Source organism: Petaurus breviceps, unplaced genomic scaffold, assembly GCF_028583685.1.
Source record: "Petaurus breviceps papuanus isolate PSGF00001 unplaced genomic scaffold, PetGlider_PUasm1.0 156, whole genome shotgun sequence".
NCBI classification, from domain to species: domain Eukaryota; kingdom Metazoa; phylum Chordata; class Mammalia; order Diprotodontia; family Petauridae; genus Petaurus; species Petaurus breviceps.
The window spans coordinates 13511145-13525672 of record NW_027185720.1 but is presented as its reverse complement, the minus strand read 5'-3'; the positions used below and the strand labels follow the sequence as shown (position 1 = coordinate 13525672).

At 59.0% G+C, this 14528-nt stretch overlaps 2 protein-coding genes across 2 annotated transcripts in view; one reads left to right on the top strand and one right to left on the bottom strand.

Moving 5' to 3' along the window:
* Positions 1-2717: 2717 nt before the first annotated feature.
* On the bottom strand, positions 2718-14029 carry GGA1 (golgi associated, gamma adaptin ear containing, ARF binding protein 1). The gene is made up of 17 exons (XM_069082100.1): positions 13711-14029; positions 12538-12622; positions 12258-12333; positions 11623-11721; positions 11036-11159; positions 10722-10822; positions 10314-10394; positions 9326-9463; positions 9169-9250; positions 8590-8697; positions 8153-8302; positions 6003-6067; positions 5657-5817; positions 5235-5431; positions 4790-4959; positions 4172-4282; positions 2718-4011 (listed from the first exon to the last, which is right to left on the bottom strand). The coding sequence occupies exons 1-17, from the start codon at positions 13739-13741 to the stop codon at positions 3901-3903; spliced, it is 1890 nt and encodes a 629-aa protein (XP_068938201.1). The 5' UTR covers positions 13742-14029; the 3' UTR covers positions 2718-3900.
* Positions 13949-14528, top strand: part of LGALS2 (galectin 2) — a 42676-nt gene continuing 42096 nt past the window's right edge. The window contains exon 1 of the mRNA XM_069082103.1: positions 13949-14149. Coding sequence (XP_068938204.1) covers positions 14117-14149 — 33 coding nt within the window. The 5' untranslated portion in view covers positions 13949-14116. The remainder of the gene's footprint in view (positions 14150-14528) is intronic.

Genomic DNA, 14528 nt, shown 5'->3' with positions numbered 1-14528 from the left:
AGACCTTAGAACAGGGGATGTCAGGGCTGGGAGAGACCTTAGAAGAACGGATGTCAGAATTAGAGGTGTGTGTGTTCAAGGTGGATCATCAGAGGGCAAGTACTTTACTTCCTTAATTTTTTTGGAGGAAACTGAGGCCCAAGAGAGGAATAGTGTTGTTGGTCACGGTTAGTGATAGACAGAATTAGAGTTTGATACTTTAGCTCCCAGTCTAGGATGTCACTCTCCCCCACCAATTCATTTCCCCTCTCCAGACATCAGCTTTCACTTCTCCAGAGAAGGGAGGACCTTGGAGTAGCTGATATCTGTGAACACAGCCAAGTGTTCTTTTCTGTGCAGAAATCTAATCTAGAGCAGGGTTTCTTCCCTTTTCATGTGCCCTGGACCTCTCTGGCAGTCACTCTGGTGAAGTCCTGGGACCCCTTCTTGGAATCAGGTTTTTAAATGCACAAAATTATATAGGATTACAAAGGAAACCAATCATTTGGAAATAGTTACATATGTATGACTATATATGTGTGTGTGTACACACATAGCTCAGGTAAAGAACTCCTGAGAGTGACTAGTTTTTCTGAGTAAATTAGAGGTTGCAGTGAACAGGATGTGGAGAGGAAAGGGTGTTGCTTGTACGGCTCGGCAGGTTTATAATTTTGAATAGGGTCTCAGGCTCTGCATTTGGATACTCTTTGGACAATCTTAGCACATGAACTTAGTGCAGGTATAGCAGTGTGCTCCAAAGAACAGAGGCTTCCAAATCTTGATTCCCCCCTCCCCTTACTACTCTCCTCCCTTTAGGTTTGACTCTCCCAAAGGTTACTTTGCTTTCTCTCTGCCCATGATGGGTCACTAAGACCACAGGATCTATCTGTGGCACTCTGGGCAAGTCGCCACCTAAGCCTATGGGCTTTCTGTTCTTTTTCGGGGGGGGGGGGCAGGAATAAAGCTAATAGAATTTCTTTTGCATGACTATACATGTATAAATGGGCTTTGTTTCTGTTGCCTTCTCAAGGCCTGGTGAATTCTGAACCAAAAATAAAATCTAAAAACAAAGTACTGCACAGGAAGTTTAAATGCTGCAAAAACAGAAAATATCAACAAAAAATTATTTTTAAAAAGGAAAAGAATTGGGCTGTGCTCCAGGGCCTTCCTGTAGCTGATCAAACATTCTTTTAATGTCTGCCAAGTAGAGTTCAGATCCTTTAGACTCTAGTCCAAGGCTTTCCTCAAACTCACCTTTGTAGCAGTAGTTCCTACCCTTCTCAATACATCTCACACTCCAGCCCAACAGGACAACTCCGTTGATAAGGATTCATTTTCCCACTTCCCTGCTTTTGCTCAGGCTGTTACTGATGCCTGGACCATCCTTGCTCCTTCTATTGAATTCCGACCTATCCTTGCACTCACATTTCACTTCTTCCAGGAAGCCTCCTTTGATTGTTCCAGCTAGCAAAGACCTTTCTCAGCTGTGGGGGTGGGGGTGTGCATCTCATTTCCTACCCCTCTGGAGCTCTTCTGTATTATTTTGTGTTCTACTCATTTTTGGTCTTATCCCACTACTGGAGTGTAAACTCCTTGAGGGCAGGGGCTGTGGCTTATTAAAATTTTTCTCCTCAGTCCATAGCATGGACTCTGTACAAAACTGAGGACACTAAAAAAATTGAAATGAACCCCAGTTGTCTTACTGGGAAGGTGATTGGTTCTGTGGGTACAGTTCCTGGTGGTGCGGGGGGGGGGGGGGAAATGGAGTGCTCACAATGGGGCAATCAGGAGTTCTAAGAAGTCAAGGCAAGAAGTGAGAACACTACAGATGTGAGGGACAGCCTGGAGGTGGGAGAACTGAGGGTATTTGGAGACATGAACTCACAAGTGGGCCTATGCCTCACTTTTTGAGGATGCAGGTGATTATGGCAGCAGAAGGCTTTCCAAGCTTACCTTTCCTACAAAGGTGAGGGCATAGATTCCAAATTCTGACTGTGCTACTTGGAGATAATGCAGAAGCTTGTGGAACTTGGGAGTCAGTAAGACCTGAGTTCAAAAACAACCTCTAACACTGTGTGACCCTGGACAAATCACTTCACCCTGTCTGCCTTAGTTTCCTCATCTGTAAAATGGGCTGGAGAAGGAAATGGTGAACCACTCTAGTGTTCTGCCAAGAAAACCCCAAATGGGGTCATGAAGAGTCGGACACCTGAAATGATGAAGCGTTTTTTTTTTTTTTTGCAGGCCACAGCTCACCAAGGGCTAGCAACACTTCCTGGATGTTGACTGCAGCCTTCAGCTTTGAAGCTGTCAGTGGCAACCTGTGGTCAGGTGGCCCCTGGAGAAGGTGGGTTAGTGCTGGATGTCCCCAGGGAGGGGAACATGTCAACAGAAGGCCTGGAAACCGCCTCATCCGATGAGCTTTCAGGGAACAGCAGACCCCTTGGGATGCTCCGGCTGGAAGCAGCCGAGTATGGGAGTGTGACAAGCTGGCTCCATGGGTCACCTGCTTCTCTGGCTTCACGGTTTCGTCCATGCCACCACCTTTCATCAGATCCTCCTTGCTTGAAGCACAGCCCTGACTCTCCCCCAGGGGACTCACCCTTCCCACCCTCTGCAGAGACCAGAGCCTCACAGACAAGACACCTGGAAGAGAGGGGCACTCCAGCCCCAGGCTTGGGCGTGTCCTGGGAAGTGCGGGAGGCCCCAGAGAGCTCCCCTTGGTGGTTCTAAAAGGGTCCAGGAAAGAGCTCTTTATTGTATCCCATAAATACACCACATTCAACGCAGCACAATGTCCCTCTGACCACAGGTGGTGAGCAGAGCCACATGGGTGGGCCTGGGCAGCAATCCTACAGGCACCCGACAGAAGATATACATGGAGAAGCTGCTTGGAATACCCAAGGCCATCCATGGGGAAGACCCCACCGCAAGAGACACCATCCTTCCAGCAAGGCATGGTCTGGGCCCAGCCATTCCTTTCCATCCCATCTAGGAACCTTGGCCTAGACCATCCCTCCCGCCACCCACCTCCTCTCGGCGATGCTGCAGCAAGGGAGACAAACGGGAGGTGGAAGAGGAAGGTGAGTTTCAGGGGGTTCCCTCCCCCACCCATACTGTGGACAGATCGACTCAAACGAAAGCAAAGAAAATCAAACCCCACACCAGAGAAGTGCAAACAATTGGAGGTGAACACCCCAAATTCAACCCAGTTCCTGTGGGGGCAATGGCCCCCACATCCCCCAAGGGGGAAGGGAGAAGGGGAGGCTCCAGGTCCCGCAGAACAATCCCCACTCCGGTAAGGCCACCCCTGGGTTATGGCTAGTCCTTCCCATAAGGCATAAGAGAGCAGGGCTCCAGCCCCACCCAGCTCCAGGGTCATCCTGTGGTACCTCAGCCAGGCCCCTTCCCAGGACTGCTACAGTGGTGCTGAGGGCCCCTGGGCCCCTTCCGGCCAGGGTCACCCAAATCCTTCCCAGACACTCCTCCCCCTTCCTGCCCTGTCCTCTCACATCTTGACAGGTCAAAGCAGGACATCCCTGGCCAAGGGATGGATTGGTAAGAGATGAGGTTGCTGTGTAGAGGGCAGGGGGCCCTGGCCTCAGTCTCTCCTTCTGGGTTTAACTCAGTGAGGGAGGAAGAGGAAGGCAGGGAAGTCAATGGAGGAACACCAGGGAGAGAAGCACCAAAGCCCAGTGTGTATGGCTGCAGAGGGGGAAGCTGGCCCCCATCTTGTCCCCCGGGGAGCGCAGGGTTCCAAGTGAAGTCCTAACCAGAAGAGGGTGGGAATGGGCACATCGGAGGCCCTGAGAAGGGGAGAAGGACTGGGCTGGGCATTGGACCCCGTACCCACTCTGCGGGATGGGAGTCCCCATCTGCTGCCTCGGAGCCTCTGGCACCCTTTCCTTCCCTGGCCTTCTTCTAGAGGCTTCCCCAAGACTCAGGAGGGGGGAACTGGTCCACATCTCCCATCTCGTTGTAGGTCTGGTCGCCCATGGTGAAGGTGAGCTTGTATCGTAGGCGGACTTTCTCCTGGGAGAAGGAAGGTGGAGAGAGAATCATAGACCTCAGCACAGGGAAGGGGCTGTGGCAGAGAGCAAGCCACCCTCCTCCTGGTTTTACAGATGAGGAAACTGAGGCCTAGAGGGGCACTGGGGCCTCCCACAGCTGAGTGGCAGGGCCAGGCTCTTACCTTCTGGGGGTTGGCGAGCAGCAGGACTTGTGTGATTGCTGTGGGGTGGATGATGGGGTTGAAGGCGGGCAGCTCGGTGCCTGAGGGGGGCTGCAGCTTCACTCTCATCACCTAGGGACAGTGACAGAATAAAGGGCTGTGATCCCCACATGGCCTCTCTGGGGGCGCTGCTCATGTGCCACCCCAGGCCAGGCCGCCCTGCACTGGCCTCCTGGCCCTGACCCCCTTCCCAACCCCCCCACCTCACATGGCAAGAGACAATGGACGGCTCCCCCACTCTTGACCTGCAAAGCTTTCTTTCTTCTTTTTTTTTGCTTTTCGTAGGGGCAATTGGGGTTAAGTGACTTGTCCAGGGTCACACGGCTAGTAAGTGTTAAGTGTCTGAGGCTGGATTTGAACTCAGATCCTCCTGACTCCAGGGTCGGTGCTATATTCACTGTGCTGCCTAGCTGCCCCCAAACTTTCTCTTTTTACAGATTCTAAGGAGGGACTCTGGGCTAACATCCTCAGCGAACATGTGGAAACTGCGGCCCGGAGATGGGGGAGCCTCCCGTGGCTTATTCTGGCCAGCGTCTGTGGCCCCCTCCTGCCCCCTCAGTCCCGCCATGAGGAGGTCACCTTGGGGACAGCAGACTGAAAGACAATGTTCCGGATGGGCTTTGGGGCCGTGCTCAGCATGGAAACCACCACGACCAACACATCGGGCCGGCCAGGCAGAGGGTCCCGGGCAAAGTGGAGGAGGACGCGGAAGCCATGCTGGTCATAGACAGTCACGGGCAGGATGCTGCCTGCAGCCAGGGGTGGGGGCAGGGGAGGAGAGAGAAGGCGCAGGCTCTGGGGAGGGCGGCCCCCAGGCCCCAGGAGCAGCGTCCCAGAGGGGGGAGGGGACACGGGTGGGGCTATCTCCACCCCGAAGCACCTTCTGCCATTTGGACGGCACTTTACAAGCAATGGACACATGCACCAAGATGAACGTCTGGGAGCCTCACAACCCCCCGGGGTGGACAGGGGAGGCCCTTACAGGGGAGGGGTCCTGGGGCTCCCCAGCCCTGCCCTCACTTACTGGGGCGGATGGACTCCAAGGGCACGGTGATGTTGGCCAGTGAGATCTCCTGTGCTAGCTCCGGGGGCCGGGGGAGCACAGGGGCGTCGCAGGAGCCGCTGGGGAGCAGTGTCGTGGCACTGGGCACAGGGGGGCTGGAGCCACTCTTGTTCTGGAGGTCCCGCAGGGTAAGCCGAGGGGCTGGCTGCTGCTTCTCCCTTCAGAGGAGGAGGAAAAGGAAGATGTGTAGCAATGGGAAGGAGGCAGGGGGTCTTGGGAGCCTTAGGTAGCCTCCAGTCCCTCCTGCTCCCCCCTGCACCCACACACTCCTGACAGCAGATGGCACGTCACTGGCCCCAGCTCCAGGAAGGCACCCACCTGCTCCTTCCTTGCATCTCCCCCCTCCCCAGCACACAGTAGGTGGCTCGGTCTCCTGTCCTTACCACCGCACTTGCTGAGATGCCGGGGGCAGGGACTGCTGCAGCAGCGTCTTCCCTAAGAGGTCCAGGTCGTCGAGCCCGCTGGAGGACGATGGAGGCGTCGGGGGCAAGGGCTGGCTCTCAGACTTAGCAGCTGTACCCGAGAGCTCAGAGCTATCCGACGACTGTTTGGCAAAGGGAGAGCACGTGTGGGACAGAGAGAGTGGCTGGGCTTCCCAGACCCTGGTGTGTTTGACCCTCTGCCCAACACTGGGGGAAGGTGGCCTGGAGACAGGGAGAAGCCAAGCCCTCTGCAGCCCGCCAGCCTGGGAGTGCAAGGGGAGGCTGGGGCACCCTCCTCCCCTCTTACCTGGAAGCTATTCCATCCTCCACTATCTAGGCCTGGGGCTGCAGGGGGTGTAGGATCATTGAGGCCTGAGGACAAGAGGAGAAACAGGCTCTGAGGAAACCTTGGGGTGCGAAGGGAGCCTGCCAGCCTTCTGATCTGAGCCAGCAGAGAACGGGCTAAAGGTACTGAGATGGGGGGGGGCAGGGAAGGGGAGAGAGCCCCATCTTTAATTATGGGAAGGGCAGAACCAAGGAAGGAGACTTATTCTGCTGGGCTGGGCTCCCCAGAGCCCAGACCAATGTGGAGAGCTGAAGCTTGAGGCCAGGCAAGGCTTCACCCCAGTGAGAGATGCTCACTGGTAGTCCAGAGGCCTGGGGGAGGGGCATGGGGTCTGTGTCACCATGGCCCCCTCTGGCAGTAGCTGGAGTAAACAGCATTCCTCCCATTTTAGAGATGAGGAAAGCACCTCATGCAGCACAGAGTAACCGGGTATGAAGCACACAGCTCACAAAACAGGGCTGGACGCGTCCCTCGCGGGCACGTGTCTTCCCACTTCCCACTTCCCAGTGTTACTTTGTGTGGGAGAGCTGCTGTCAGGGCCCAGGGCCCAGGCACAGCCATGGTTCTGCCGGGGAGGCTGGCTCAAATCATAAAGGGGCACCGGGGCGAAGGCTGCTGGACAAGGCCCCTTCTCAGTCACTGATGGCCCCGGGAGTCACCCCCTCTGGGCCTTCATCTCCCCATCTGTAAAATGGGCATGACAGCATTTAGCCCATAGGGTTGGTGCAAGTGAGGACCCTTGAAATGCATTGCAAAACTTAAAGCACCAAACATACGCTAACTCTCACGGTGGTCAGTTGGTGGCTATTGTTTTACAGGCCCAAGGCTTGGGCTGCCCTTGCAAAGGGGACTTCAGAGCACAGCAGCTGGCAGGTGCCCACAGCTTCCTCCCTCCAGGCTGAGCCTTGTAGAACCCAGCCGAACCACAGACCTTCCCCTTCCTTTATTTCTACGCATAACCAACTCAGAGCAAAAGCTGGGGGGGGGGAGGCGGGGTGACAGAAGAGGAAGGGGAAGCATCCTGGGGGTGGGGGGCCAGCCCTTTTCTGGTCTCGGGCTGCAGGACAGAATTCTCCTGTGGGAATGCCCCTGTCTTCTCTCTCTCAGGAAGGAGGCAGGACTGGGCTGGGAGGGGTGGGGGGAGACTACTTTCTCACTGGCCCAGAGCAGAGCTGTCCCCGGAGGGCCTCCTTCCTCACTGGACAGAAACCGAGCCCGGCCCAACTCTGTTCCATGTGCAGCCTGGGAAGGAGCTTTGGACCAGATCAGATCTGGCGAGGGCCCTGGGCCCTGCTCAGCTCCAACGATGTGGATCTCAACTCTAACTGGATGATGGATTCAGGAAGTGTGGTTCCCCCTCTTTGGGCCTTGGTTTCCTGACCTGTAAACTGCCAGGCTTGGACTAGACAAGCTTTCCACCTGAAGATCCATGAGGGAGTCTTCTCCTGCCTACTCAGGCTGGGGGGCTAGATCCTGGGGTCCTGTCCACATGGAGGGGGCAGAGAGAAAGACCAAAGACCCAGCCCTGACCAGGCATGTTCTGCCACTCTGGAGCTCTAGACAGTCCATGGCAGCTGACCCAGAGGTTACCAAACACAAGCAGAAGCTCCCCAGGACCCTGGCCCCATGGCTAGGACCGCCTGCCTGCCTGCCTCCAGTGGGAAGGCCTGGCCTGGCTCTGCCTGCTCCCAGGCCAAGTGGTGGCATGACACAGGTTCAGAGCTCACAGCTCCTGCTGCCTAATGCTTGCCAATGGGCATGTAGTGATCAGGAAACTGGCCACACCCCCAGTCCCCATCCCCAAAAAGGCAGGGCCCAGGGATTCAGTCAACAAGTCACCTCTCCCCTCCTGCCCCTCAGCCTGTGAGGCTTGCCCTGGGGCCTCGCACCAGGTCAGGCCTGCTACAGTCCCAGAGGTTCCTCGGCTGGCCCTCCATGGAGAGCCCCCCTCCCTTGGGCCTCTGGGTCACACAGCTGGAAGGAGAACAGCACTCCCCTTTTCCATTGAAACCATCCTCTCTGCCTTTGGCCTGATTCCACTCAGGTTCTTATGCACAGCTGAGGCCCGGGGTGAAGTGCTGCACCCCAGCACCTCTCCCCACCATCCGTACCTAGGGACATGAGCTCATCGTCCAGCAGGGACAGTGAGGTGGGCTGCTCTGGTCTGGCCGAGCCACTTGCGAGGCTGGGCAGGGCTGGGCTGGCTGTGCCTGCTGGAGGCATGTCTAGTCCGGAGAGGTCCAGGAGAGCAGAGGTGCTACCTGCGGGGAGGAGGGAGGACACAGCAGGACCCTCATCAGGGAAGCTGGGCATCTTAGAAGACTGAGTATGGGCCCAGGGCCCAGGCCCAGCCACGGTTCTGCCGGGCAGGGCCCTGGTCCTTCATCTGCCCCCGCCCTCATGCTGGAGATCTCAGGCTCCCCACTCCTAGCTACCTGGATGCCCCGAGGTGCCTTCTTTGCATTTCCCCCCAGAAGAAGGATGCTGCCACCACCCCCTTCTCCCCACAGCTCAGATCACCAAGGCCTGGCCCCTTTAGATTGCTTACCTGGAAGGGGGCCGGAGGCCATGTCCCCATTGACCTCTTCTCCCTTTACCAGCTGCTGGTACAGGTTGATCACCTGGGTGAGGTTGTCATTGGCCTGTAGGATCTCCGCTGGGATTGGGCAAGAGGGAGGAACGAGAAGAGTGAGGCACCAGGGCCGGCCTCTGGGGCATCTGCCTAGCTCCCCTTCAGTGTTCAGGGCCAAGCTCTATGTACAGCAGGGCCTTGGGCATTTGCTGAAGTGAATGAGAATACAGGAGAGTCCAGGCCCCCAGGCAGGAGAGCCAGGGCTGCCACGCTGGCCTAGGACGAAGGGCCAAGGCCGGGGTCTCTCAATGTTTCGGATTATTATCAATCAGCAATATCTGGGCACACCTTCCAATATGTGTCTATTTGCCAACTACAGCCCTGTACTAATCGTTACCTATGCCCTAAAGGGCATAGAAAACATAAGTGGAAAAAAAATGGGTTCAAAATAAAATCCTATCTGAGCCTGCAGTGGAGGGTCTGCAGCTAAGGAAGAGGCCGCCCCCTTGTGGCTGCTCCTGCCAACTGCGGAGCCCCCGGGGCTGCAGGGCTCACCCAAGGCCTCATCATTGTCCTCAGTGTCACTGGCCAGCCGGAACAGCATGGGCCTCATCCGCTCGCAGCGCTGGTACAGCTCCTGACAGGCAAAGGGCAGAGAGGGAGACTGAGGCGAGGCCCCCAGTGCGCCCAGGACCCCGGGGCCGGACCTCACCTTCATGAGCTCGTCATTGCTGGCCGAGGCCTCGCCCTGGCCGTAGCTGGTCACCATCTCCGTCAGCAGCTTCACGCTGCTGTTCACCTCTTCGATGGCACTAACCCGCTTGGAGATCTTCTCCATCCGCTTCTGGTCCTGGGGACGGGCCAGACAAAGGCTGGCTGGCTTCGTGCTTAGGGTCTGCGTAGCTCCCCCACCACTCCCCCGCCCCACGCCGCGGCTCAGGTGCATAGAGCCGGGGCTGCCTTCAAATCCCATTGGCCTTTCCAGGCTTTCTGTGTGTAACCTGAGCAAGTCACCTCTTTCTGGACCTCAGTTTCCTAACTTGTGAAATGAGGTGTGAGATGAGATGATACCAAGAGCCATCCCTGTGGATGGTGAGGCATTTGATGAATGTTAGTGAACCTAAAGGAACCAAGGTGTGTGTGGCAAAGATGGGACAAGTATGGTGATCTCTGCCAGCTAGTGGTGAGACAGGAGAGGGGAAGGAGGGAGGGAGGAGAGAAGGGGAGGAAGAGAGGGGAAGAGAGAGCAAGCCCATGAGGTTTAAGGGTGTATGAATGTGTAAGTACAAGAGTGTGTATGAGTGTGAGTGTGAGTGTGTGTGAGCCTAAGTGTAAGAGTGTGTGAGCATATGTGTGTAAGTGTAAGAGTGAGTGTGTGTGTGTGTGTGTGTGTGTGTGTATGTGTGTGTGTGTGGCCAAGGGGAGGGCCCTGTTGGTTTGAGGGCCGTTCCTGCTCTGTGAGCCTGTGGTGTAGATGCCATATTCCTGTCTGGTGCAGAAATCACAGGAGCCCTTTGCACTTTCCTGGACATGATCCTCCCACCCTTGTGGATGGGGCAGAGCCAGGAAGGGAGGAGCCCAAGGCAGTTGAGCTCTCCTCATCCTGTTCACCCACCGGTCCTACTCTGGCCCCCTCCCCATGGCCTGCCCTCATCTGCGCCTGTGCCCGCCCCGGGAGCTGTCACGGATGGAAGAGGTACCTCCTGGACCATCTCCTTGATGAGTTTGTTGGCTGCTCGCAGGTCCTCAGGATGGGAGCTCTTCAGAAGCCGGGCCAGCATCTAGGGACACAGCAGAATTGGGATGGGGGGAGTTGAGGAACAGACCCTGGAATCAGAAGCTTGAGACCAAAAAGAAACTCGGTCCTTGGTGGCTGGGGAGGGGGCTGCAGTGTTTTCAAGGGGAAGACAGTGAGCACCTCTCTGCACACGTCCTCTCAGCAAGGCCACCAGACTTTGTAACTCAGACCTCCCCGGGCCAGTCTGGGGCCGGATTGTCAATGGGACACCCCTTCCCCGCCCCCACCCTGACAAGCCCTGGGAGCCTGGTATGAGGGTCTGGGCAAACCCATCCAAAGCGGGGGCTGCTGGCCGCTGCGGCCTCCTCACCTTGGACTTCTCCTCATCTTCAAAGATCCCATTCTTGGGCCGCGTGGTAGGTGCTGGAAAAGGGGTGTCATCAGGAAGCTTGGGATCGATCTTCACAATCCCTGTGGGGGCAGCAGACAGACAGGGCTGCTGTCACCGAGTCCAGGCCAGACAGCCCCACGTAGGGACAAGCGTCCCACTCAGGGACAAGTGCCATTCTGGCCACCCAGGAGGGACAAGGGTGTCGAGCTGCCCCCTCTGGCCCTATCAGCCTCAGGGCTTCTTCTGTTCTCTGAGGGCCGGCGCCCACCCATGGGAGAGGCAGGAGAGCCCACCTTGCTTCTTCAGCATCTGGTAGGCCTCGGCAATCTTCACCTCCTGAGGCAGCCCCAGGGTCCAGCTATAAAGCAGCTCCAGAATCTTGTCTTTCACCTTGTCCGGGGTGCGGGTGCCCAGGTACTGCCCAGGGAGGAAGAAGACTCCTGACTCCTCCAGCTCTGCCCTTTCCCCATCCCTAGGACCCCAGACCTGGTCTCTGCCCCCACAACTCTCTCAGGAGCCCTCTGGTCCTCCGATTTGGCACATCTCTCATGGCCATCCATGCCTTCTCCCAAGACGGAGGAGAAAGAGGAGGGAGCTGGAGGCGCTTAAGTCATCTCTGCTGATGCCCGGGGGAGGCACAAAGAGGGAATACGTGGGATTGGGTCAACAGAGTGACAAAGACAGGAAGGGAGAACAGAGGGGGAAGAGAAACAAGGGGCCATCTCAGCACTGGCTCACGGTCACCAGCCTCCTGTCAGCCCTGCTGGGGCAGCCCACCTGCCAGGGACGATGTAGGGCTTCCTCCCCACGTCCCCGGCCCATGGGATGGGTGCAAGGCAGAGCCCTGATCCCGGGGAGGGGGCCTAGGCCTGGCTCCCACCTTTGGTGACACCACCTTGATGAGCTCATTGAGGAAGCGGAACTTGCCCACCTCATCATGGAACCGCTTGCCGCAGCTCTTCATGCACGTCTCCAGGACCTGAAAATGGGTCAGGGTCACAGGAAGCCCCCATCGGAGCACCAAGGATGGCAGGTGCCCCCTCAACCAGGCCGCAGGGGCCACGCAACGGGGAGCAGGAGGCCCTCCGGGCAGGGCTGAGGGCCCAGACCTCACCGAGCCTCCCAGGCCGGCTGGGAGCTTAGCCCAGAGCAGAGGAGAGAGCGGACCTGGCCCTAACTTGGGAGAGGTGGGGGATTGGGGGGCAGACGGGGCAGCTGTCCGATCTGCTCCGGGGGCCGGTGGGCCCCATCACACCGCTCCATGGCTTTTCTTTTGGGAATCTTTGTCATGAGAGAAAACGGAGAGGCAGAGGAAGACAGGGGATCACTAGCGACAATCGCGATGTAAGCATAAAAGCATCGGCCAAGCTCTCAGAAGATGCATCTTTGCCCTCCCCACCCTCACGCCGGTGCCCCGACAGGAGGGGGCTGTCCCCACTCCCCCGCCCCCTTCACAGGCACACCCGGAGGGGGCTCCGCTCTGGCCCGGACCTCCCTCTGCGGGGTGCTGCTCACCGTCAGGGCCTGGGTTGCTTCCCATTCTTGGGGAGACTGGATCTTGTGGGCTAACAGCCGGGTAGCCAGCGGCGGCCTGGAGGGGAGAGACAACGGGGAGGCCCTCAGGGGCCTGCGGCCGGCCTCCTAACTCTGGGGGGAACCTCCAGCCCCGCCTCCTCACTCTGGGGGGGCCCTCCAGCCCCGCCTCCTCACTCTCGGGGGGAGCCCTCCAGCCCCGCCTCCTCGCTCTGGGGGGGGGGGGGCCCTGCCCAAGGGGGCACCCACAGGGGCTCCTTACCCTTCCAGCTCCTTGTTGAGCTGCTCGCAGAAGGCATCGATGCTCTCCCAGTCCAGCTCCTTGTTGAGGGGGTTGGTGGCTCTGTCTGCACCACAGGGAAGAGTCAGGGGCACGATCAGGGAAGCGGGACTCCCAGGGCCCATCACTAAGGACCTGCCGCTCCTCTCCCAGCCTGACAGGCCCAGACCTCCCACTGTGAATAGTCGCCCCGACCCTGACTGGCTCATGCCGCTGCTAGAATTGGGGCAGGATTGTTGGGAGGGCGGCCTAGACCCCCGGGGAGGCCCGGAAGGGTCCTTCTCTCCAGGCACTCAGCCTGGCCCCCCGGGTCTCCCCGGCCTCCGTTCCCTCCTCTGTCAGGGCCCCCGGGATCTCTGCCCCGGCACACACGGGGGGTCCTCCTCCGGCCCGGCCCTGCTGCAGGAGCAGAGACCCCCCTCCACGCCGGGAGGGCAGACCCCCCGCAGAGGGGGGGGGGTCCCATCTGCTGTCGGGCCCGGGAGGACACGGAGCGGCGCTGGCTCCAGAGCCAGGGACAGAAATGGGGACAATGGCCCGCAGGCGGGGGCACATCTGGGGGGCCTCGCCCTAATTCTCCTCCAATCCGTCCCCCACACCTCAGCCTCCAGGGTCCCCCTGAATCCTGGGGTGAGCCGCCCCCTCCCTGGACCAGGGGCTCCCCCGCGGCGGCCGTGGAATCATCTGGCGGGGAGTCTGGGGGGACCCCGGAGGGCGAGCCTGGAAGGATGTGGGGGAGGGGCTCCGGCTGGGGAAGGAGGGGAGGCAGCCCCCTCTGGGGGGGAGCACCGGGGGGGCTAAGCTGGAGCAGATTCGGGGTAGTGGCTTGGGGGCCCCCGGGATGTCTGGGGCGCACCAGAGGGGGCTGGAAAGCCCGGCGGCCGCCGGGGGCCGCGGGCACGTCTGCGGGCAGGCTGCGCATTTCCGGGGGCAGCTTTGGGGGCTGGCACGGAGCAGTCGGGGGATCCCAGGGGCGCTTTCGGGAGGAGCTTCCTGGGAGTGTCAGGAGAGGTTCGGGGGTCCCGGGGCGGACCCGCCCGGGCTGGGGGAGGGGCGCGCGCCCCGGTTCCGCTTCCGGCCCGGCCCGCGCGCCCGCCCTTCTTCCCCCACCCTCGGGGTGAGGTGAGGGTGGTGGTGGTGGGGGGGGTCACTCACTGATCCTCGACTCCAAACTCTCCGGCTCCATCTCGGGCTCCGTCCGCCGCGGGACCACGCACCCGCCCCCTCAAGGATCTCGCGAGACTGCCCCGGCCCCGCCCCCGGCGGATTAACAGATCATCGAGCATCCCGAGCGGCCCTTGAGAGCGCGCGGCCGCCCGCCTAGAGCGCCGCCCAGCTGGCCATAGAGGCGTGCCGGAAGCTGCGCAGAGCGTCGATCTCCAAACAGCGCCCGCCGCCTCTCAACGGCTTCCCCTCTCCAGCCGGCGGCCTAGGCCTGACGGGAAGTGGAGGTTCCGGGGGCCGACAGGGGAACCATGGACAGCCACCGTGAAGTCCTAGAGCTTCGGGAGCGGACGGAGCCCCAGAAATCCCCGGCGGCCGCTTCCGGTGGCCATGTTTGATGGGAGGCTTTCAGGGGCACTTCCGGCTGCGGGTGAGTAGCGACTTCCGGTCAGAGAGCGCTGGGGGTGGGCCTTCCTAAAGAAACCATGACGTCGCCACCGAGGTCGTCTGGCGTAGTGTTGCGTGGAAAGATCGGGACCCCGGATGTCTGGGGCTGCTGGAAGGGCCCCTGGAGACCGATTCAGTCTAGTCCCCTCCTCCTACAACTGGGGAAACTGAATCCTGGGGAGGCTTACTGACTTACCCAAAGTAACACATCTGTTAAGTGGCACAGGGGGAATCTGAACCCAGATCCAGCCCTCTTGCCTACCGCGCGTCACTCACACGACATTCAGCGGGTCCGGGCGCTTTTTCAACAGTCACATTGACTTAAACCCAGAAAGAGAACCAATAAGCAGCCAGCTTACACC